Raw genomic sequence first — 25,833 nt, 5'->3', positions numbered from 1 at the left:
AGTCTCATATAATCCTTTTGCTTTGGTGGAAGTTTTTGATTAGAAACTTCTTTGTTTCTAATGTGCATTTCAGTCACTAGAATTGTTGGATCTCAATATTTTAGTTAATTTTTAACAAAACATAGATACTAGTATGCATTGCCAACAATTTATACTGACAGTTGTAAGAGGCTGATATCAGAAAGTATTTTTAATGTGAAGGCTAACAGCCCAATCCTATCCACTTTCCTGTGAATAAGCCTCATTGAATCTAATGGGACTTACTTCTGAGGAGACATGCATAGGATTGGGCTGTAAATCAGTTCTGTTTCACAATGAAGTTACATTCACATTTTAGTAGACAATGAATATTTGAATAAAGGAAAAACAGAGGGTCTGTACAGCTGTAACAGACAGCTATTGGAGTACATCTAAGCCCTGCTTATTTCAGTAAAACTGTTGTTCACAACTGTGTACTGGATACTGGCCTGGGACTACAATTATCTCAGTCGCTGTCTACAATATATTTAATGTCTATCCTTACATAGAACACCTCAAAATAAACTGCATTACAATTAATAACCAATATCACCTTAGTATAAAAAGAATTCTTTGCATAAGATTTATTGTGGCCTAGTTTGACATCATGCAGAAAACAAGATCTAATCCTAATTCTGCTTGACATCCCCTAGCCTTGGGCATGCCTGCTCCTTCTCAGCTTCATGCTTGAAGGGGGGTTTCTTCTTCAGTTCCTAATGTGCTTCAAATTATGTTCAAAACAAGTCTGATTTGCCAGGCTCAGACACTACATCCTGGCTTGTCTAAACTAGAATTAGAAGTAAAATATTAATCCCTTGCACAATGGAGATGGGAGAGCATGCCTGCCTGAGGTAGCGGATGCTACACAGAACCAGGATTAAACCATGGTTCTGCATAACTTCTGAACTGTCACTGTGATTCTTTGAAGAAAATCAAGTCTTCTAGGAACAAATTCAGTTTTTTCCTTATTATGATATTCTTTAAGGCAATACTACCATAAAGTTTAAAATTATATACCTTTCCCCAGAACCGAACATAGCAGGACACTAAAGAAAGCAAGAAATGGCATTTTGAAGTAGTTTTTACTTATACCTCAGTTCATACAACAAATGTTGGTGTTCAGAACCCCCCAAATCCATTTGTCATTACCTGCCATCCTCACCCTCATCCTGACTATGTGGTATTACAAATTAAACACTTGATTTTTTTATTATTTTTTATTATTTTTTTAAATAATTATCAATTTTACAGGTAATTCTTTAAGATAATAGGCCTCTTTTTAAAACTTCCAACTCTGCAGAAAACTTGTCAAAAATAGTAAAACATAAGAATGTCATCATTTCCCCCTAAATTGTGTAAAGATTGTACTGTGAGAGGATTTAACTGGCATATATACAAACTGGGGGCATCAAGTGCCTCAACAGTAATCCCATTTCTAGCACTCCCAATTTCTCCCTTGAGCTTAATCTCCACTGAAATCAGATGCCTAGAACCACTTTACCCATTGGGACACATTTGTCTTGATCTACTCACAAGGAGGATGCAGATTCCCATAGGCCTCCCATGTCCCCCAACAGTCTGAAATGCAGCCTATGCGCATAGTCCTATATAAGGAGCAAGAGAAGGGAGAAAAAGACCCCTGTGGGTAGACACTACACTCTTGCTGGGAATGTATCATGCACAGTTTTTGGTCTAGATTACCCCTTCATCTAACAATGCAACTACATCTTACTGCTTATTCTAGCTGAATCAACCATTGCAAACCTTCAAAAAGGTGATGGTGCATCCAACAGGAACTTGAATCCTTGGCAGAACACACAACATTCACCACAGGTAAAATGTAATATGGGTTGAAAAGCTAAGCAGTTCACCATAGTCAAAGCTACAGAACTATCATTGTTTACCCAAATTGCAAAGATAAGGGAGGATTACATGATGTTCATGATATCTTGAAAAATGAAAAAGGACCAATTTGGTTTGTTTTTTAATTATCACTAGTGAAATGCTTGAGGAATACTTTAATCAACTCAAATAAAAAGCAAAATAGTGAGTGTTTTGAAATAAGTCACTATTTTTCTGAGGTTATCAACAACCTCATGGAAGCACCATTGTGGCTGCAAGTACAGAATGTCTCTCTCCTCTTTCCAGCATTATGCACTATGATACCAGGAAGAGACAACCCAGGCTGTGTGAAGAGGCTGTGTTTGCAGCCACATTGGTATTTCTATGAAATATATTACATGAAAGTATCACTGACCAAGAAGGATGCTTATTTTACATGCATTATGATGCAGAACTTTTAATCTATTTCTTTTTTCATAATTATTTTAGCTAGAGCACAACTATGGATATAAATCCTATGTAAACCACCATTACTTTATACTTGGGTGCTGAATTTGAATATCATATCTTTACAATAAATAAAATAATCATTTTAAGTTTACATATGTATTTGGGTACATTCCAATAATTAGTTTGTAGACAATGTATTTGTTGGAAAGCAGATTTTAGAAATATGCTTACTCATTAAAATAAAGAAATGTCACAAAATGCAAATTCAGATATTCAAAATATAAGAAATTTCTTACGCTAGTTGAGGTGTAAAACTAAGTATTCCAAAATACTTGTTAAATAATAATCTGTATTTACTATACAACCATTTAAATTTATACATATGAATCATTATTAGAACACAATCCATCATGCACAGTAGCTGCATAAGCTCCACTCATTGCAAAGGATCTTGTCCCAAATATTCAGCAAATTGTGTCCTTAGAGAAATACCCAAATGTTATCTATAGAATGAAGCATGTACTCCTCCATCATAGGATAGTAGTTCTTACAGCAGCTACAATGACTGTTCAAAGCAGCAATTTATGCATGCACATAGTCTTTCAAGATACGAGCTTCACAGAGGTGCAGGTGTGTCTTACAGGTTTGTTCACAGAAATAGCATTTTAATCTTCCTTTTAGAAAGTCCATGGCTGCCAATGATAGATGTGACTTTTTCTTTGGTTTACCAAATGTGTTAATATAAAATTTAAATTTACAATTTGCAAAGTTTATAAAACTGTCCAAGGAGGATTCAACCTTATATTCTTCAGCCAGTATAGATTAAAGTAACTAGTTATTCACATTTAGCAGAACTGGAGAGTGTTCTTTCATTAGAATGGGTTGAGTCGTATTCCTGTGCCCAGAGGTGAAAAGGGATTCACTTTTGCCCACATCAATGCATCGTTCAGTGAAATAGCAGATTTTCCATCTTCAAGGAAATACACTGGACCCTGTACAATATAAGCAGCATAAACACCAAAGTATTACACATTTCATTTATAAGTACTCAGAGGCAAAGGAAATGTAGGAAAAGTAAACATTGCTTTGTTCTTCTCTGAAAAGAATATCAATAGAAAAATATCTGCCTTATAGCACAAGCCTATGCATGTGTTCTCAAATGTCCCACTGGATATACTGGGATTTATTCCCAGGTAAGTATGTATAGGTGTGCACCAGTATCCCCAGGGGTTCCCTTTCAAAAACCCCGATAGGTACCAGAAACCACGGATATAGGGAATGCTATAAAAATAGTGACCCCCCACACCCATTTGGTTTACCTTTGATTTTTGCTGTCACACCTGTACTTTCATTCCATTTCCAAGCCTTTTGCAGCAGAACTGAGCTTTGTGCAAATATATTTTGCTTTACTTGCTTGTTAAACTGAAGAACAAAGCCTGCATACTAAAGAAAGGAAACTGAACATTAACAGGAAGCAAGAGCTTTCTGTTAACATTCAGTTAAAACCCCCTCTAGTGTGCAGGCTGGTTCTTCAGTTTAAAAAGAAAAGAAAGCAGGGTACACTTGCACAAAGCTCAGTTCTGCTGCAAAAGGCTTGGAAATGGAATGAAAGTACAGGTGTGACAGCAAAAATCAAAGGTTCCATTTTTGAAGTATAAGCTGTCAGTGTTCAGTGGCTTACCTTGGTAAGTCCTGTTCCTGGTGGAGACGGGGCATTCCTGACAGATGGGAATGTCCCTCATCGCATCCTGTAGGCAGGACAAAACCCAAAGGGTGGAGCTCCCTGTGCAGGGGACCTGGACCCAGACTAATAGCCGAGCCACAGTCCTCAGAAAAAACAACTTCATAATGCAGAAAAGGTTAACTTCGGACAAAAAATGAAGAGACACTCAGGATAGAAAAACGAGAGTGCAGTAGACCCCAAACAAGCAAAGACTAACCCCTCATTGTGTGTTCAAACTTCAAACTGGACCAGAAAGGTGCCGAGTCCAATGAGAATAGAAAAAATGGGAGGGCAGAATGCCCTGTCTCCACCAGGAACAGGACTTACCAAGGTAAGCTATAAACTACTGATTTCCCTGGTGGAGACGGGGGCATTCCTGACAGATGGGATCTCCCTGAGCAGTAATCCCTGAGTTGGGCAGGATCAGAGACAGAACACCTTAAACCTTAAGCACCTTTTGGAGGATTTTACATCCAGAGGCAGCATCCACAGAGCTAACTTTATAGTGCTTCAGAAAGGTATGAGGTGATGACCAAGTGGCTGCTCTACAGATCTCAGACAAGGAGGCGATGCCATCGAAGGCGGCCGAAGTGGCTGCCCCCCTCAACGAATGTGCTAGAATCCCTTCAGGAGGTTGGAGTCCCAAAGCTTCATAGGCCAGAGAAATGCATGTTCTCAACCACCTAGCCAGAGTCACGGGAGAGACTTTCCTTCCTAGTGTCCTACCCTGGTAGGCTATTTAATAGAACATCAGTTTTTCTAAAAGATTTAGTGTGCTCTGTGTAGAATCTGATAGCCCTACGTACATCCAGCATGTGCCAGGACCTCTCTCTTGGATGTTTGGGATTTGGACAAAAGGATGGCAGGACTAGTTCTTGTTGCCAGTGGAAAATCGAATTGACTTTGGGCAAGAAAGATGGGTCGGTTTGGAGAACCACACTGTCCTTATGAAAGACGCAGAGTTTGGGATGAATAGAGAGGGCTCCCAGTTCCAAGACTCCACGAGCAGAGGTGATAGCCACAAGGAAGGCAGTCTTTATGGAGATCATTTTTAAAGGAATTGTAGCCAGAGGCTCAAAGGGGGCACTAGATAGAGCTGTAAGAACTTTGAAAAGGTCCCAGGTTGGTACCCTATGAATGGGGGGAGGATTAAGAAGAGCCACCCCCTTTAAAAAATGCTTAACATGGGGGTGCATCAGTAGAGACAGATGGCCTCCTGCTCCCAGAGTGCCTTGAATTGCTCACACCTGGCGCAGCAGGATAGAAGTTTTGAGGCCCTTCTCCATCCAGTCCTGTAGGAAGTCAAGAATAACAGAAACTGACGGGGAGCTGGGGTCAAGATTCTTTTCTCTACACCACAAGCTAAACCTCTTCCATGTGGTTCTATAAACCCTTCTTGTGGAAGACCGTCTAGAGCAGGGGTCGGCAACCTTAAACATTCAAAGAGTCATTTAGACCTGTTTTCCGGATAAAAGAAAACCTTGGGAGCCACAAAAGCCTCTTGACATCTAAAATGAAGATAACACTGCATATATAGTTTTTTTACCTTTATGCTATGTATAAAAAAAACTATAGTGTGTTAAAATCAATGGGATTTCATTTGACTCCAAAGTGGAGTCAGGGGAGGGGAAAAAAACTGACAGATGCTGCTTTGTGCTGAATCAAAGCAATGGGAAGACTTATGCAGGCTTACTCAGAGGTAAGCGCCTCTCTGATTTCCATGGGGCTTCCTCCTTAGTCAGTGTGTGTAGTATTAGGATCGCATCCTCCACCCTCAGACTTCTTTTGGGAAGTCTGCCTTGTCGGTTTCAGAGGGACTGACTTCCATGCTCAAGCGCACTGACCAGGAGAGAAATCGCACAAAGAACAAAGAGGGGCTGATTCCAGAGTCGGCTCCCAATCCTAAGCATGCCTACTCAGAAGTAAGTCCCATTCAGTTCAATGGGGTTTACTCCCAGGAAAGTGTGCACTCCCTGCAGGCGCACTCCAGGGAGCTCCAGGGTCGGTCACCCCATCTCTTCTGCAGTGGGGGGGACGGGACTTTAAGGCAAAGGGTGTCACGAAGCCTGCCAAACTCAGAGGGATGGAGCCAAAGGTTCCCCCTGCCTGCTCTGTGCTGGGGGGGGGGGACGGTGCCAGGGTGAGAAGAGCCCAGCCTGGGCGCAGGGGAGGTGCGGCGCCCCGAACCCGCACTCACCAGCAGCCAGCGCCTGCAGCACATTGCGCCGGAGAGAGGCGCCCTCGGGGCTGGGCTGGCTGGGTGGCGGCCGCGGGGAAGGCACCCCACTTCCAGCCCCCACTTGGGAGCCGCAGCAGACCGCTGAAAGAGCCGCATGCGGCTCTAAAAACACAGGTTGCCGACCCCTGGTCTAGAGGATAACATGGTGGAGATGCACCTCTCAAAGAAATCTAGACGTTTAAGCTCTAGCCTTTCAACTTCCACGTAGTCAGATGGAACCTGTGTGACTGTGGATGAAGTGGTGGGCCCTGAGAGAGAAGGTCTGCCTGGTGAAGAATTTTCCAAGGGGGGAGAACTGACAACTGTAGAAGTTCTGGATACCAGGTTCGCCTTGGCCAGTTTGGGGTGACTAGGACCACTGTCACCTTGTATAGCCTTATTAGTCTGAGCACCTGTGCCAGAAGAGGAACCGGGGAAAGGCGTAAAGACGACCCTTGGGCCAAGGGGTCGAAAGAGCATCGATTGCCTCTGCCCTTGGATCCTCCGTCCTGGAAAAGAACCTTTCCACTTGGGCATTTTCGCTTGTGGTGAACAGATCCAGAACTGGTATGCTGAAGCAGGCTGTGATTTCTGAGAAGGTCTGAGGATGCAGACCCCATTCTCCAGCTTAGCCAATCTGCCTCTACATTTGATTTTCCCGCCAGGTGTTGGGCACTTAGAGGTGTTGGGCACTCTGGATTTGCCTGAGACACGAAAGGAGTGAAAAGGCGGGATGGGTCTGAATTTTACCTGATTTTTGGGTGCAGAAGGCAAGTCCTTTCACTTGTCCCTATTTTCCACCAGAACAGGTTCAAGAGACTAACCGAATAGCTTACCCCCGACAAAGGGGGTACCTACCAGCCTGCTTTGCAAAGCAGGATCTGCGTCAAAAGAGCGAAGCCACAGGTTGTGTCTTGCCACTACGTTGGAGGCCCTGGCCCTGGACGAGAACTGGAGAGCGTCCAGGGAGGAGTTGGCTGTGAATGCTACTGCCAGGGAGATCTTTTTGAGAGAATCCTTGACAGCCTTAGGAAGAGAAGGGTTGGAGTTAGAGAGCTCATCAATCCAAAGAAAAGTGACCCTTGCAAAGCTCTCAGGGCAAAGGAGGAGGCTTCAAAGGCTCTTTTAAGATTGGCCTCGAACCTCTGATCAGAGGGATCTCGAGGTCCTCCCTCCCCTTCTGATGGAATGATAGCATTGGTGGCCAAAGTTGCCACTGGAGCATCCACGGAAGGTGTCCTAATTTTTTCAAGAATCGCTTTGGGGAGGGAGTAGAATTTGTTAACTAATCTAGCATCCCTCCTGCCATGCAAAGGTGTTTTCCACTCAGATTCCATCACTTTAAGGAAGGCCTCAGGGATTTCCCCCTGGCGGAGGGGCCCTTGGGGAAAAAGAGGCTGACCTGAAGTGGAGGACAGTGCAGCCGAGCCAGATTCAACATCTGTGGATGCACTGAGGCTCAAGGTTCCGATTACCTTCTCCAACACCCTGGGTAGGAATTCTGCTGGAAAAAGGCAATTCACGTTGGAGCCAGCACCTCCCTGCTCCCCCCCAGACAATTCTCCTTCTTCTCTAGAGGAGAGTTCCTCAGAAGAACTGAGTTCAAGGCCTCCATGTCCCATGGCAGCAACTGGTGAGCGCTTGGACTTGGTAGCATGTGTGGCTCCCCGTGGCTTAGAGTGTTTAAGACTTTTCTTATGCCTGGGGGCATCAGAGTGAGGCAGTGGGAAAATCAGACCCCTGCAGGGCTAAAGGTGGGCAGGGAGGGGTTCTGAGACGTTTAGCCTTGCCCTTCCTGCTGTCATTGGAGGACTGTGATGGTTGAGCGGCAGAGCTGTGTGCAGCCAACCTGGCATCTATAAGTCCCTCCAGCCATTGCATAATGTGTTCTTTGTCTGCGCTCCCTATGGAAGCAGGGGCTGCAGGAGTCTTGGGTGCCTTGTGAGTTGGTGCCAAAGATTTGGCTAATCTGGGTATTTGTGAAGTGCCCAGGTCAGGCAGGCAGGACTCAGAACTTGCATCAGAATACATGGTGAGCTCAGTGGAAAAAAATCGCAGTTAAAAATTTGGGGGGGAGGGGTGATATATTGGGGGGGCCAGGGGCCAAAAAACACCCAACAATTTAACAGCCTAAGCCAAGACACAAAAGGGGGTACTTCAAAATTCACCCAGACCAGGTCTCACAACAGTTGTACCAGCCAGAGCCAAGACACAAACAAGGTCCCTAAAATGGCTTCCCATTCCTTGCTGGTTACAGTTAAAACTTACAGTTTTGGCGGGAAAGCCGGGACCAGGCAGCAGCAGACAGCAGTAGGCAGCACAAAATGGCACCTGCACCTCCATGGAGGCAGACCTGGGCACTCAAGATATGTGGAAGGGGTCTGCCTAGTCTCACCCAGGACGCTGCATTAGCACTGGGGAGACCTGGGGGAAATCCACAGCCCCCCTTTCCCTGCCACCACCTCTGAGAGGTGCGGACCAGGCACGCCAAAATGGCTGCTGCTGCTGCGTCCCCAGAGGTGGGCGCCGGGCTGCCATGCTTCAGGGACCTCGGAGCGGCAAGGCACAGAGGCAGGCTGGAAGCTCTGCTGAGTGGAGCGTGCCTGCCTGCTCCAGAGAAGCCTCCCGCCGCCCCAGCCGGCGAGCCCGAGGAGGGGGGAGAAGGCGTGGGAGAGGAGAAAAGAGGCGCGCTGCGCAGGAGAGCTCCAAAGGGCGACCAGCCTGTGTGCGAGGCAGGAATGATCTGGGTCCAGGTCCCCACGCACAGGGAACTCCACCCTTTGGGTTTTGACCTGCCTATAGGATGCGACAAGGGACATTCCCATCTGTCAGGAATGCCCCCGTCTCCACCAGGGAATTGAAATGTATTACACAATAAATTGTTCAAAAATGATGCATGCGATTAGTATCTTGCCATAAAACATGATGGCTAACATGACTTTCTCTTAAAAATGAGCCCATCTGACAGTTAACTTAATCAAGGAATAGCAAGATACTTCTAATGCAGAAGAGCTTTACCAGAGTGTAGATCCATAATAAATCACAATGAGTGAAGCAGAGGGAGAAGATATACTGTGTGACCCTAAGCATGCTGACTCTGAAGCAAGTTCCACTGAGCTCACTGGAAATTGCTCTCTAGTAAGTGTGTTACGGATTGCAACATTCAATATCTTCAGGAGGGGGCAGGGGCAGGAGGTCTGGTCTAGAGGGCTGAGCCTCCAATTGCCTGAAGATAACATCTGAAGGTCTCCAGTTCAAGGCCACCCGCACCATGAATGGCAAGACCTTGAAGCAGCTGACAAGCTGAGCCGAGTTATTCCACCTGCTCTTCGGAAGGAGCTGCTTGTCAGCCTGTGTGGGAGGAGGCCAGAAAGTGATAACAGAATGCAAAAGTTCCATCTGAAATGTTGTGTGGTTCTTGAAAGATAGAACCTTTCTTTAACTGTAAAAATCCCTACGGGGATTTAAACAGCCTGCCTATGTAAACCGCCTTGAATTAAAGTCTGAGGAGAAATCTGACAACCAAGCAAGGCGGTATATAAATACCTGTAGTATCATCATCATCATCATCATCATCATCTTCAAGCTATTTGATGGAAATGAGTATGAATATATTACTACAAACAGTATTTCCCAAACATTTTTGACAGTGACCCTAAATAGTTTTTCTCAGTCCACTAACCTATGCAGTTGGTATATGTTAATAACAACAACAACGTCGCTTTGGAGCACCAAACAATTATGTCACTGTGATAGACTTGCAAAGCTCTGGTTAGCTGAGAGGGAAAATGAGTGGGCCATTCAGTCTGCAGTGAATGCTGCTTCCCCAGACTCTCAGAACATCTGTGAGACCCTTGCTTGGGATGCAATCCTTGGTTTGGAAGCCATTGCTAGAAAGAGTTGGTATTTGCTAAATTGTCACAAAGAACAGCCCAGTTCCATTAACCAATACCTGTATCCTCAGGCCTGTCAAGCAAGAGATAGGAGCATTTGAATGACTAGGAAGGTTAGATCCCATAACGTAATCGGGTCCTTTCATTCCTTTCAGAGGTTCTTCTTTTATTCGAGATACCAGAGTTGCATAAATCTCTTGTTGCAATTCTGATGGAGGTGTTTGTGGTAATTCATCTGTAGACCTGTGAAAGAAAAGCATGCTGTGTATTTGCAGTAGGGATCATGTCTCACAACATGCTAACTGAAGATGATGTCAAAAACATCAATTTCACATTGTTTATGGTGCATATGTCCCCTACTAAAGGCAAAAGAGTAAACATTCAAAACACCAACAAACAATTCTGTTATGGTCACAGTACACTTACTTGTTTAGTAATTGTGTACAAGCTCTCCATGCATCTAGTTCCTCAGAGAGTTGTTCAATTTTCAGGGGAACACACACGTCCCTTCTTTTTAAAAGCTGGCTGGAAAAGAATGCAGGATAATGAAAGTTTTGAAAGCAGACAATATCAATTCAAGCTGTGTGGGGAGCTACTATTTCCTGAATAAATTTTGAAACCGAGGACAAATGCTATGGACTGTTTTATTGCACTTCCTGAAGCAAATAGAAACATAGATACTACCTCACTACCTCACTACCACCTCTAAAGAACCCTTTGCAGATGTAACAGCAAGAAGGAAAAAGTTATTTTCTCCTCCCCAGCACAGTCTTTTACAAAAATACATTTATGTTAATCAGCAGGCCTCAGAGAAAGCTGAGAACCAGAAGTCCTCTAGTTGACTACTCTCCTGCTTCACATTCTCCATAAACCAAGGAAACCTGAATTAGGTCCTCAGAGGCTTATGGGACCAAACATTGGCTCTTCATGACATACAGCCCAATCCTAACTTAATAGCCCAATTCTATTCTTCCCTCCCCTTGTCAATTCAGCGATGCTAAAATTGCTACCACTGCATTTTTCAAAGGGGTGCAGTTGCAGAGGTCAACTCTGAGTAAGGGAACATTCATTCTGTAGCATGGAGGGCGAGGACTGTGTTAGCAAATTTGCTGACACAGATTTGTGTGGAACAGCCATGGGATTGGATCCAGGAAGGAGGCTAAGATTTGGTGGTAACTGCTGTCGCCACTCCCCAGATCCAATCCACTTTTTCCACACCCTCATCGCTGCCCTGTCCTGAACCCTCCCACCCTGTCTGGCTTCCCCCAACATCCTACCTGCCTCAGCAGGTTCAGTGCGCTCCTCCTGTGGGCATGGGAAGGCTCCAGCTGGCACTCCTGCAGCACACTACTCTGTGTGCTGCCAGAACACTTTTTACGGCTGCCATAACATAGTTGCCGGCAAAACATATGTTACACTATTAGCTGGCCCAGATAGGATTGGGTCATAACTTTCCAATGCCAATACAGGTGTGCCAACAGGTGTGTGCTGTATTCTGTGGTGGTGGGACAGTCAGTGAGTCCGCCTTAAGGTAAGGGAACATTTGTTCCCTTACTTCAGGGCTGCATTGCAGCTGCATGGACACTGGAAATTTGGTTAGTATGGGCTGCTAATTTAGTTGTAAAACAGCAGGGTGTCAATGGCAATCGGCCTCCTCGGTATGTGCTTAAACCCTTTGAGAGGAGCTTAATCACTGGACACCCATCTTTCAGTTCTACCTACACAAACTGTGATCCCAACATATTACATAAAACATGGGCCAAAACTACAATTATGAAATATGTCTCTTGCTTCTTTTATTTCAGGACACTAATACAAGTAGTATTTTCCTATTAGCCAAATTGTATTTCTCAGATTAATACCAGTAAAAATACAAAATATTTCATTTCATATGTATTTTATCATATTGACTGGCAACCTTCAGTCTTGGAAGACTATGGTATAAGCCTACAGCACCCAGTATTCCCAAGCGGTCTCCCATCCAAATACTAACCAGGCCTGATACTGCTTAGCTTCTGAGATCAGACAAGATCATATTGATTTCAGAAACATGATCCATTTGGGACATTGAATCAGAACCCTGATTGTGACTTCAACAGGCTCTGAAATAAAATGGATGTTTTTGTATGCCCATGCTGCGTCCCAGTTAAGACAACTATGGACAGCCATTGTGCAGGACCAGTGGCTGTGGTTGAACTGATGTACTGTGTATTTGAATAATCCAACTTCAAAGGAATTTTTATAAGTACCAATGGACAACCACTGTTTTTCCACCACTGTGTTGGTTTTTCTCTAATTAAAACGCTTTGTGAACTACTCTTGTAGGAAAGCAGTATGTAAGTATTCTTAATAAGTCATATGTGCAAATCATGTTTGCATAGGCCTGACATATCGCAAACTTGCAAGCTCACAAGCTTTTGGAAGAGGAAACTATATATAATACCCACCATAATTCTGAATGAGACTTTCAGAAGCAATTGTTGCAGTAATTAAAGACTCTTACCTAGTATATTCATAAAGCGCTGGTACAATGTTAGTGTACTGTCTTCTAATAGCCAGTAAAGCACCAATGTAACCACACAATATTAACAGCTCATTTCGAAATCTGGAAATAGAATATATTGATTAAAAAAGAAGTGTTTCCACTGGGTTACAGAAAGATCACTGGCATACAATTTATTTATATCTGGTTTTAACAGCTTAGAAAGCTTCCAATGATTTACACAACAAATTAAAGCCAACAACACAGTTGCAAAAGGCTCAAAACCTGCTCTTGGTTTATCTGCAAGATCGACTTATGCTTGAGTGTCTAGGGTGAATGATGTGAGGAAATAATCGGCTAGCTACTGAAGTCACATAAATACATATCAATAAGATGTAACTATAGAAATAGTTAGAATAAGCATGGGGAGAAACATACTTACTCACTACATTTATGAAGCAGCAGCCTTTCTGTGCGTAAATAGCTTAGAAGATCAAGAAATGGACAGACGGAGTCCAGGGTCCAATCTGAGCTACTGATCTGTTCTGTGATAAATGGAAAAGAAAAAAAAGCTTAACACTAAAAAATGTAAAGAAGTTAAAAAAACCTGAACCACACAAGTGAATATTTTTAGCCCTGCTCTGCTGGTCTCATTTAGATGCTTACCTTTGACATACTCAAGGCCTATAGGAAGTGCTTTTTCTGGTTCTATGGTTAACAAATAATACTTAATTGATCCAAATAGATCTCCTTCTGTCTGAGCTGATTCTGCTAACTGCATACATTCTTCTACATCTGGTAGGCTGCACTGAAAAACAAAAATGTTTGTAAAGAAACAAACGTTTACAAAAATAATTCTAAGAAAGGCACGAAACTAGTATTCTGACAAAACAGGCTTGATCCAGTTGAACACAAATAACACAGAAGTGCAGATAATCCTACAGGACTCAAAAGATCCCATTGCTTCCACCAAGTGCCATGTCTATAGGGATCTCCAGAATATAAATAACTTGCACAGCACATGGAAAGAAAGGAACAGTGCACACAGACTTTCCATTCTGGGTAATGGTCACATGCACTCCTTTGCACAAATATTTGTTTGCTTGCCTTGGGAGGATGATGGGGAAATAATGCTCTGTTGAATCCTATGGGACTCCTCTACACATAGGAATTGTACCTATACTTAATTTGGTCAAGTCAACAGTATGTATAACTAAAAACAGACCACCCTTTGCATTAGTGAAGGATAATTCTGTTCAGCAGAGAGTGTAAAACTTATTCTCATACTGATGTAATTAAAGACTATATAAGGTTACAGTTCAACAATTCTGTTGTGTACACCAAGCTTCATCTGTACAGAGGCTTCCCATTCTTTTCTGCATGAGAAATAAACATGTCCAATGGGAAATGCCTCTGTCTCTCTGCACAAATAGGGCTCTGAAAACCAATACGAAAATGGAGACAGAATGAATAAATAATGTAGAAGATGGTTATTATGATGCTCTATAACTGGGAAAAAAATTATTTTGACTGTCCCTTTTATTTAGATCAGTGTTTCCCAAATGATGGGTCGTGTCCCACCAGTGGGTAACAACCTGATCATTGGTAGGTTGTGAAACTGAAACTGACAAGCTGATGGCTAACAAAGAAAATGTACTGAGCCCTATGCATGTTTATTCATGAGCAGACAAATTTGCCTCAGTTCACTTCGAAGGGCAGGCCAAGAAGAATACAACAGCCACCAGAATGGTTCCAATGAATACAAACCCAAAAAGCATGCAAGAAGGAAGTCATTCCCCCCTCCCCCCACCAACCTGGCAAGGAAAATATGGGAGATGAAATTGAGCTGCATGTGTGTGCCTACTCATGAGTAGGGATCTATTCCTCAGTCCACCCACTTTGAAGGCCAGGTGAGGGGAACGCAAGCCCACCAAAATGGATGAATGTGGAGGTCATCCACATGGAGGTCATCAAATGCTCCAGAAGGCCCTCCCCTAGTAGGCTTGAGCAGATAAGGTGAAACTCGTGTGTGCGTGTGTAAGTAAGCTAGATGGATCCTGATTGAGTGTCATTTAAAAAGTGGATCCCGGTGCTAAAATGTTTGGGAACCACAAATCTAGATGTTAAATTAACAGAAAACCTCCTTTGGGTTAAGGTAGATAAGTTGGCCTCAAACCTACCTTCTCATGTAGGTCATTTATCTCTGCTGTGCATCCCGGATAAAAAGCACAAAGCTTTATTAATTGTAGTTCATTATTCGGAATCATCATGAGAAGGTCTGCAGCTAAATCCCTGGAGGAACAACAAAGAAAGGTGACAGTCATAACACAGAAAATATACAAGGGGAGAAGCAACATCAGAGTTAAGATTTCCTGTTCCTTTCCTACTTGACTAACAATGAAACTTTTAGTACAGTGCATAGTTCTGGATGGTGATCTACAAGATACTTAATACTACGGTAAGAGAAAAGGCTCAGAAGTTGTTAAGCATGGTTGTGAAAGAATGCATGGTCAGATTTGTAAGATAGTGGCAAAGAGCTACCTAAACAGCTTGTAAGTACTACTGCCCATTCCTTTCTGAAATTACAAGCAGATTTAGCTCAGGTGGATTTCCCATTAAACCTTTAAACCATTCCCATTCAACCTTAAATGTGTTTTTTTAAAAACAAGAAGCTACTAATTTTTTTCCTTTATTGTTTGCAAACCATTTATGACCTTTTGGTAGAGACATGGTTATTAGAAGTTCTAAAGGCATGTATCTTGCACCTACAGAATTGTAAGCTGCCAAATGAACTATGGGGTGTGTGCATTATATAGCTGATAATACTGGAATGTAACACATGGTTGCTATAGTGGGACTGCAAATCAATCCACCTCTTCCAGTACTCCACAGGCACTTCCAATGAATGACCCTCTCCCCATTCAGTGTCAGGAATGCCCACAACAGAAATGTGCACACGGAGCTGTCTCCTACAATGCACTGAATGGGGGAAGTCCTGCAACTGCACATCAGAGCCACACATACAAGGAACCCCAGGAATGGTTTTGTTTATTGGATAAGGACTCCTGTCTGTAGTAATTTAAAAATGGGGAAGATTATCATAATCTCCATCATCAGTGGAGAAGGGAATTTTTTAATGTGATGACATTCACATGCATACACACAAATTCAGTCACTTAAAATAGACAGGGTGAGATCCTTCAACTGACTGACAAAAGAGGCATACACTTTGAAAATCCAGAGTTCTAAAAAAGCTCTTCTGTAATATAAGAACTTAAATATTTGATACCTAAAGCTTCCTGGGTGACCTTGGGCCAGTCACTTTCTCTCAGCCTCACCTACCTCACAGGGTTGTTGTGAGGACAAAAGGAAGGAAGCAGCTGTGTACACCACCCTGGGCTCTTCGGAGGAAGGGTGGTATAAAAATGTGACTAAATAAAAATGTGAATAAATAAGTATTTGTGCAGATTTATCTGTCTGTAATGCTGGCATTAAACACTGCTGCAACAGTGGCACAACATTAGGTTTTGTGAAGCAACAAGCTGCTGAATTCTTTAACCCGCTGTTTCTCAAACTGTGGGTCGGGACCCACTAGGTGGGTTGCGAGAATTTCAGGTGGGTTCCCATTCATTTCAATATTTTATTTTTAATGTATTAGACTTGATGCTACCATGATATGTGACTGCATTTGGGGAAATGTTATAAATCTGCACTTTTAACAAACTACTATGTATATTCTTTTAACAATGATAGTAAAGGAAATTTACTCCTGGGTAAGTGTGTGTAGGACTGCAAACTAGGATAGTTAAAAATTTTCCTGCTTGATGATGTCACTTCTGGTCATCACATCACTTCTGGTGGGTCCTGATAGATTCTCATTCTGTCCCGCTGGGTCCCAGTGCTAAATGTGTGAGAACCACTGCTCTAACCTGAGCACTTATGTTCAAGTACAGTAGTTCTTATGGGTCAACCCAGAGTCAGTGCAGCCACAGAGCTGACAGAAGTGGCCACTTTGAGCAGCAAACTGGGGGGAGGGCATGTCAAAGGGTGTCCCACATGTCATTTCTTCCTGCTGCCCACTGAGCCACTTTAATCGGCTCTCTGACCCTCTCGTTTATTTAAAAGATTTTTACCCTGCCTTTCCTTTGCCAAAGCAGATGCTCAAGGCAGCTGTGGCAGCTTTTCACTTGTGGCAGTCCACCTCTTCCTCTGCTGCCAAGGCTGCGAGCAGTCATAGAGATGGTGCTACAAGAACCACAGTGCTATAACACAGTGATCCTGTTTGGTCATTTGCTTTCATGAGTGATCAGGATTGCTTAGCTCTGCCTCCTTCTTGCCTGCACAGCAAGAAAGCCAGGGGGGTAAGGAGGAGTCAGAACCCACTTATGCCTCCTTCTTCTCACCTACATATTCCTTTTGCTCTGCTCAGTACTATTGAAACAAGATGAGAGGGGCGAACTGGGAGTGATTATCAGTGAGCAAGGGAAGGGGAGGCCCTGGATCACTGTGTTTCACCTTGCCTCCCTCTCTTTGCCCACTGAGCTGCTTCATTAAGCAGCCAGGCAGGTGAGAAGGGATGGTGGCAGGAACAGGTGTGGAGAGGTGCCCACAATTTTTTTTAATGCAGTTTTTAAGGAGAAGTTCAAATTAGCATGGGCTGTATGTAAATCTTCCCCAATTCAGGTGGCATATCCCTTCAAGCCACTCTTGGATCAACCTGTCAGGGCTCAACTCTTCTCCTTGGGGACAAGAGAAGGATGTCTTAAGGCTCCTTGCTCTTAGAGCTCAAGTTCTCACCTGCACTAGTATGCTTCTTTTAAAGTCTATTGAGCCTGTCAATGCTACAAATCATACAAGGTATTTTGCTATATTAGAAGAGCCAAGCCAAGATTAGACATTTTCTTTTTAACCTAATCGAACCGAGCATGCTTTGTAGAGGGATTTATTAGAATCTCTCTCTAGAAACGAAAAAGTACCTGTATCCAAGAGATGGAAAGCTAGGAAAAAGATACTCAAATTGTAACAAATAAATAAGAATTTGAAGAGTAATAAACACAGAGGGGTGGGGGCAGAACGATAGATACAAATAAGCAGGAGGCATAGCCCAATTTACTGGACCTACCCTGATAATTTTAGTTTTTAAACAAACATGAAAGGACACGTTGCATTACCCAACATGCAAATTACAGATTAGGTGTCCAGAGTCAGAAACTCCACATTTTCAGTAGTAAAACTATTTATCCTGTTCACAAAACTAAACATGAAGCTGACCTCTCAAACTTCCCATGGTCGTGGCACCCTTCTTTTGCAGCGGCCTCTTCTTCCTGGCTTTCCGGGGTACCACCATCTTGGATCACACACTGCAAGATGGCAGTGCCTGGGAAAGCCAAGAAGAAGAGGCCACCAGGGACATCCTGTGGCACACTGGTGAGTTCACCATGAAGCCCTCAGGTACTGGTGTGCACAGTTTATAGCCATCAATTAACTCTGCTGTGCTTTATTTCATCATCTCTTGTTTTAGTAGAGCATACTGGATGCCATATAGTTAAGAATTTATTTCAGTACAGAGATACAAACTAAAAAAGTAATTATAATTTTTAAAAGCCTGACTCTGAAGTTGACATGCTGATAGCATTACAGTCTCACAGTAGGAAACAAAAGGACTGAGTTGTGAAAGCTGGTGACACACTTTCCTTAGATGCTTAATTCATTATGCTCTTCTTGATTTGTAAGATCAGATACTACAGGCATATGATTGGCAAAGATGGAAGGCTCAATTAATGTTTAATAAGTCAGATGTAAGCTCCCCTGGCATGTCAGTGTATACTATGACTGGGGCAGAAAATACTATGTCAACCCAGTCCATTCCTCCTAGAAATGGCTATAGATAGAAGACTTCATATTTTCCACTCAAATTGATTCTAAGTTAAAAGGGTGAAATATAGTTCCGTGGGAGCCACCAACCTACTTTTGCATAATTCTGCTTTCCTTGGGTCACTCCTCGAGACATCTGAACACAATTATATAGTTCTACACCTTCCCTTTTAATTTGACTGTAACTTCAGCTTCCAGGCAAGTCATAGAAAACTGCCTTCTACTGCATTGGAACATTGGTCCATCTAGCTCAGCACTGTTGACACTGACTATCTACACAGTTGTCATCCAGGGGGGTCTCTCTCAAACCTATCTGGAAACACCAGAGATGTACCTGGGACCTTCTGCATGCAAAACACATGCTTTACTACTAAGGCCCCCTCCCCCAAAAGGAAGGAAAGGGCGATTACAGAAAGGTCAACCTCCAGGTTTTGGTTTACTTTGTTGTACTTGGGGACACTTTAGCAATTACTTGTTACGTTAGGGGAGGTTGTCCTTAAGAACAAGTATTTAAAAAGTCTTGAAGTGATTTATGTCCATGCAGAGATAAGCAAATCAACTATAATTAGGTTATGAGCAGAAGTGAAAAATAGCAAACATCTCCACATTATCTGAATCAAGGAGAAAGAGATAATTCACACACCATGGAATTTTGGGGGCAGATTATCTCTTATTTTAACTTTTTTCCCCTCAGGATTGTGGGATGTTGAAAGGGAGTTTCATTCTTTAAAAGCAGATGTGGGGTCTCCAATTTGAATAACAACCATGGTGCAGAGGGAGAGAGGTATCACCCTATGAATATCAACCAGTATTTAGAGACATACTGTGGTGGTAGCATACAGCCATCAAGACTATTGGCCACCAATAGATCCAGCCTCCATGAATTTGTCCAATTCCCTTTTAAAGCCACTAACCCTAAGCCAGTGGCCATCACCACATCTTGTTGCAACCAAGCATACAGACTAATTATGCGCTGTGTGAGGAAGTACTTCCTTTTGTCCTCTGAATCTTCCATTAATCATATTTCTCACTGGATGACCCCTGGCTTGGCCCATTTAAAGTTGACCTTAAGTTGGACAAATCATATGAATTACACATATTCAAGGAACAGCATGAGAAAAGTCAGTAGAAGTTGCTGTGTGCAAACTAGTGATCTATTCCTACTACACTCCTGCTGTGGCCAATCCACATGATCAGTTTCCCCAAAGGCATGGCCAATCCATGAACTGTTGTCACTTTTTTAAAAGTTTCATGCACTGAAAAAATAGACTCAAAAGATGCTCAGGTAAATGGATTCCATTTAGTACTTGGGGAAGTCTAATCATTAAAGTGACAAAAGCAACTGCAACCACAAAGGTGCTGTTCTGATGTACATCAGTCACTCAAGCAGAGCACTGTAAAACCCACTTAGAAATCCACCCATGCATAACAATATTGCAGTTGTTAGTTCAGCCAGTGTCAAGACCTTGTGTTTCGCTGAATGATTATTTGTGCTTCCTGCTAATTTTACACAGTATTTCTCTGCTACAAGGACCTTAGTGTCTGTTTATTGTAGGATTACCATACTACCATAGCTATTTATTCAGGACATAAAGATTCCTTAAAGCCAATTTTAAGATCATGGGACTTCTGTATTCTATAACAATGCTTATGGTCTGTTAGGGTGGAAAAAAAATCTTTTGAGGAAGAAGTTCTTACCATGTTGTTACAGTCATACATTTTCTTGCTAGTAACTCTAGAGCATAATGTGTTGCTTGCGCTGCACATTCTCCTAAGACAGTACCCACACTGACTGCCAACTCCAGTTCATTTCCACGAATCAGGTTTGCCAAGGCAAGCTTGCTCAATAAGAAAATCATATCATTAAGCGTAATAAGCACTTTGGAGGATTCATTGAGACCAACAGATTAACATTTACTTACGAGGGTACGTTAAAGAGCTACAACATGCATTATTTATTCACATACCATGGTTCCCCAGTTTTGCTTGCCGCACTTGTTATGGTGAGTGCAACAAACCCCAGCCTTTCATCCAAATCTTGGAGCTGCAGAGAAGGACAAGGATCACTCCCACAGTTTACTGTGATTGCCACTCCCTCCACACAGCTCTAAAATTGGTAGGAAGGCTGAAAATTGTTTGTCTCCTGTGTCACAGAAGCCCCTGGAGCATCATGGCAGGACAGTGCTAAAGTGAGGAACTCCCACTGCCGTTTCCAGCATTGGAAGTGAAAAAGGTGAGATTTCTTTGGCTGCTGCACTGACAAGCTGCTTGGAATGCCTTCCTACCAGGGCAAAACCAACAAGCTTTGCAACCCTAAAGTTTGGGCTGAGGAGGGGAGCAAGGGATTATCTCTGACCTCACAAGGGTGTGGCACATGAAGCCAGGGCAAGGTCCCTGCAGTCACAATTTTGGCAATAGCCAGCCAAAAACTGTAGATCACTCTCATAGAATTAAAAGAGTGGGGCCTGTTTTATTTTGATTCACTCTCTCTCTAAAACTAAGCAACACTGAATGAATAGAAATTATTTGCCTGGAAGAAATACAGAAAGCCAAACTACTACCAGTTTAAGGAAGCTTCAGACTTTAAGTAGGAAGTGCTTTTACTCATTCAATCTCCTAAAGATAACCAGATATCCCATAAATAGTGAAAGGATTGGAGATAAAATAAACTTGCAGCTTGAAATATATGCATATTCCAACTATGCCCTGTACACAAGCCAAAACTATGTGTTACATGTATGGCTGCTGCCCAAGGGAACAGCCCTGTGTCTTTATCTCTTCACCATATAGTATAAACATGTTGTGTAAGTGTCACAACCTACTCACCAAATGGGATTTAAATACCTCCTTTTCTATAAATTTTATCTATAAATTCTTTTCTAGGTTTATACATACTGATGCCTAGTTGCTACCAGACCCCTAAATGGCTATTTATACCCCAAGGCATAGATTTTCTATGGGCCCAACCCTATCCAACTTTCCAGCACATGTGCAGCTGCAATGCAGCCCCGAGGTAAAGGAACAAATGTTCCCATACCTTGAGGAGGCCTCTGTGACTGCCTCTCTAACAAAGGAAATGGTGCATACCTCATTGGCACAGCAGCACCGGCACTGGAAATTTGGATGGGATTGGGCCCTCTGTCTATTAACTGCACTATCTGCATGTGTGGTATTCTCACTTAATACCTTTTCAACGTAGGGTTACAGTCGAATTCTTAGAGTTGCATCAGTCTAAAGCACTTAGCCAACAAGTTATTTTGACTTGTGAACATAGAAAAAGGCATCAACAAAATGAGCAGTTTTGGAAAAATCAATTAAAAAAAACAAACTTAATTCTAACTTCTCTGTCCTGGTTTGGCCCTAAAGACTTTTGAAACTTGGTAGGTTAAGCATACACCACTGTGGTATCAAATATGACATACAGCACTTCTCCAGAATGTCTAGGAAAATATGCTTCCCTCCCTCTTCCTGAAAACGTACACCTCAGGATAAGGTTTTTTTTTCTTTGAATGTCTGCCCAAATCAAGGCTGGAGGATAATGTTTACAAGTCTGGGCCCAGCTAATGGGGAAATTTGTTTTGAAGCCAGACTATTAATTCCTAAAGGCAGGTAGCATAGGAAAGAGTACTAGTGCTTGTTGGGTGACAATGTTTTGTAACTACGATACTTAATTGGGTACTTTATCCATCAGAAAGTTTATTGTGATTTTCTGGGGCATAGTGATTTCCTGAAACAGGAATAAGTCAAAATGCACACGGCACCTTGGAATCTGTTTTAATTTCCAGATAGCTAGTTATGAACATGCATCTCAGAAGGATAGGCATCCAGATATTTGAGGCAGCAAAACACAATGCTTATGGAAGCAAGAAGATCTGTACCAATGCAAGGGCTCTTAGAGGAAGCAGAAGGACCCCTTGCATGAGCACAACTCCCCTTCCATGAACGGAAAGGGCCTCTGACAATGGTACACTGCTGCACCAAGAGTCTGTGCGCCGCCTACTGTATTTCTCAGCTTCAGCAGCAGAGGCAGGAAAATTCATCATAGGGCTAGCAGTTTTATGCTACATGGGAGAAGAAGGCGGCTTCCAATGGCAGCCAGGAATTCTCTGTCAAGTTTAGCTCCAACCCCAGACTACTGACATTTTTGTTCTCTTTCCCCAGACAAACTTTATTCTGCTTTTTTATGGTAAGCAGGGTAAAAAAGGGACACTAAGCATTGCTCCAACAACTTGGACAGATAGATACACATAGCATTGAGGGGCTTTACAGCATAGTGGCATTTTGATTATATTGTCCTGAACATATCACGACTTCCAACAGTTTACAAATTTTTTTAATAGGATAATAAAATCCAACTAAATTACATAAATTTTAAATGTTCTCAATTATTGCCTGCCTGTCTTGTAAGTAGCGACAATACATATGTTCTTTATTCTGCACCACTTGTTGATGTACATCACCCAAGTGATGAAGAACTAAGTTTACTGCTACATAACAGCACTGGACTACACCTAATATAGCGTGTACAGAGGCTGTGCAAAATAAGGAGTAACTATTTCTATTCTGTATAAACAGAAAATTATTTACCTCAATATTCTCGACAGCTAAATGACAACATGCTGCCATCACTGCGCAGCCATCTTGGAAGTAACACTCAGCCAGTTCTCTACTGACCTTATGCAGAAGTCTATAGGAACCAAAAACATTCGTGTGGATTAATGTACATAAAGCAACCCAATACGATTCACATATTACTCGTCAATATTTCAAAATCTGGCCGGCACCACTCATTGTTTAATGAATAACATCACTGTTTATTAAAATTTACAAAGCTCTTTCTGAGTGTTCAGGCTGCTTCACACATTATTATCTTGCTCCGTAAGGGAAGTATTATTATCCCCATCTTGGTTCTGGGAGGTCACACAAGAAAGGAGACTCACCCAAGGCCACCGTGCAAGTTCATGGCAGAAGTAACATTCAAATTAGGGTATCCCAATTTGAACTCAGTCTGCTCAATGGGGTTACTTAGATCTGGGTTATTTAGATCTTTGGAAGCTACTTAGCTGATGCAAAACTGAGTAGCCCCATATAGGGCTTTCAGGCTCACAACAGGGGTTAGGATATAACGGAGGCCTGCTCTGCTATCCCCACAACCTCCCAGGCCTGAAATGCCCCCTCCCCACTCTAGCCCCAAACTGTCCCGACCTTTAGAATACCCTCCCCCACATCCCTGTAGCCCAGCACAACACTTACCTGCCCTGGTAGCCATTGTGTGGGATGCAGCACCCATGGGAAAGCCTTCCCACTGGTGCCATTTGCTTGTGTGGTGTTGAAAAGTGCTTTACAGCACTTTTATGACACTCAGTGCTGGTGCTGACCAGTAATACGATTAGGCCTCCCAACATATAAATCAACTGTGACACATACAGTTGATGGGTCCTCTAGGAAAGCACAAATTTAAACCTGGCAAGCAGGCCACAGCCACTCCTTTCTACCCCCATATCCCAAGGCCAAGAGGATACTGAATAGAAGTCTTAGAAGGGATCATGCCACAGCAAGGCAAAAGCCTTGGTGTAACGTAACAGTACTTGAATTCTGGGGATTGATCCCAGCTGCAGCAAAAGGGTACAAATTGTGACTTGTGATGGGAGTCAAGACTGCTAGACAAGCACACAATTTTGGGAGAACAGACAGAGCACAATCCTCCCCCTCACACAATAAACAGGTGACCCTACTAAAAATGTATATTATATATTAAAAATGTATTCTATGTATCAAGGAATAGCATGTAAGGTCAATGCAAGTCTATTTCTATTATTAATCGATCAGGTACACAAGTAATCTGAAGTTACTCATTTGCTCCAGTTACGGAATAGCCCTGTTTTGTAGCAATACAAGACCTCTCAGAGAGAAAATATGAGGAACTGCAGTGCTATAGCTTTCAACCTCAAACCTTCATCATCTCATTTCCAAACCATGAACATGGTGAGTACGCTAATTTTTAAATCTGCCATAACGAACACATGTACATAAAATGTTTCTGCCTGACTCACTCATTGTAATCTTCTGTGCCATTTCCTTCAACATTTCCTGATCCATTTGATGCTGAACATTGTAATGTTTGCATATTTCCTTCACATGCTGCCTAGAAACAGTAAAATAATGTCAACCATTCTCTTCTTGACAATAAAGCAGGCAGTAAAAACAACACTATGCTAATAAGAATTAGCAGTCATACTGCATTAGTTGAAAACAGGCCTTCCACTGTCTGATGCAGAAAAAAGAACTGTCTTTGATCTAGGCTTCAAATGGTCAGTTGTAGGCTCTATGATATAGATATATAATAAAGTAAAACAGTAGGAAGCTGCCTGGTCTGCTAGCAGGGATAGAAGAGCACAAACAGAAAAGGAAAATGTGAATGTTTAAAAGAATTTATAAAGCTTCTATTCAAGGACATATCCATACCTGCAATAGATGCACTGTTCTAGTATTTGCAAGAGAATCCTATTAGAGAGAACTCCCAAATTTTACAAGGCTGCTGATGTTGGTTCATTGATGACTTTGTGGATCAGAATGCAAATTGATGGCTACCTTTACAACAGAAAAATCTACCTTTCGGCTGTTATTCCTTCCCTTCTCCTTAATAATTTCCTCTACAATTCCAAACTTTTTTTTCCTGCAAGGTTTACTGCCACCACACCCCCCAAAAGACACAAGATACATGGAAGCTGGACTACATTATGGGACACAGATGAGACCAGAACACTATTTGACAAATAAGATCTGCAATGAGTCCTAACTATTCTCACAGTTCCATCCTACATTAGCATGTGAGTAATGCTAGGGGTAAGGCAAGATAATTTCTTCTTGGCTTCTACCCTTGGGCAGTCCCACCCTGGATCCAAGCCTATAGCCTGTTTTGTGCTCTTAAAGTCAACCCTGCTTGTGCAACTGATGACAATCCTGAATGAATTGCCTACTCCAAGCCACCGTGCCTTTAGGGAAAGCAATCCACTGTTTCCATGTTCATTTGAACTGTACTTCCTCTAAGGATAGTTTCACTAATCTCATGCCAAAACTGAATACTTCAAGAAAATTTGAGTAAAATTTTACAGTATGAATTCTTAAATAAAGCATTGACTTTATGGGAAAAATTGCAGAGAACTGAACATGAGATATGGAAATACAGTCGTGCGCCACTTAACCTTCCACTTAATGATGGACTGTATATATAAAGATGGTCAAAGCACAATAAAGAGGCTCTTAATGAGGCAGTCAGGACTTTCATAGCCTGCAGCAGAGTGTCAATTTACACAATAAAAAGGCTCTTAAT

At 42.5% G+C, this 25,833-nt stretch overlaps 1 protein-coding gene across 4 annotated transcripts in view; it reads right to left on the bottom strand.

Annotated features, from left to right (window-relative positions):
- Nucleotides 1-2,524: 2,524 nt before the first annotated feature.
- WDR17 (WD repeat domain 17) overlaps nucleotides 2,525-25,833 on the bottom strand; it is a 63,611-nt gene continuing 40,302 nt past the window's right edge. For 2 of the 4 annotated variants that reach the window (XM_066631900.1, XM_066631903.1), the window contains 11 exons: nucleotides 24,554-24,645; nucleotides 23,088-23,187; nucleotides 20,199-20,338; nucleotides 17,603-17,623; nucleotides 14,807-14,918; nucleotides 13,293-13,434; nucleotides 13,069-13,171; nucleotides 12,648-12,749; nucleotides 10,571-10,669; nucleotides 10,204-10,387; nucleotides 2,525-3,302 (listed from right to left, as the gene is read on the bottom strand). In XM_066631900.1, coding sequence (XP_066487997.1) covers nucleotides 3,183-3,302; nucleotides 10,204-10,387; nucleotides 10,571-10,669; nucleotides 12,648-12,749; nucleotides 13,069-13,171; nucleotides 13,293-13,434; nucleotides 14,807-14,918; nucleotides 17,603-17,623; nucleotides 20,199-20,338; nucleotides 23,088-23,187; nucleotides 24,554-24,645 — 1,215 coding nt within the window. In that variant the 3' untranslated portion in view covers nucleotides 2,525-3,182. The remainder of the gene's footprint in view (nucleotides 3,303-10,203; nucleotides 10,388-10,570; nucleotides 10,670-12,647; nucleotides 12,750-13,068; nucleotides 13,172-13,292; nucleotides 13,435-14,806; nucleotides 14,919-17,602; nucleotides 17,624-20,198; nucleotides 20,339-23,087; nucleotides 23,188-24,553; nucleotides 24,646-25,833) is intronic. The other 2 variants (XM_066631901.1, XM_066631902.1) reach the window with 1 other exon arrangement.

This window comes from Tiliqua scincoides, chromosome 6, assembly GCF_035046505.1.
Source record: "Tiliqua scincoides isolate rTilSci1 chromosome 6, rTilSci1.hap2, whole genome shotgun sequence".
NCBI classification, from domain to species: Eukaryota; Metazoa; Chordata; class Lepidosauria; order Squamata; family Scincidae; genus Tiliqua; species Tiliqua scincoides.
The sequence above is the reverse complement of the archived record's forward strand: the minus strand, read 5'-3'. Positions and strand labels throughout refer to the sequence as shown.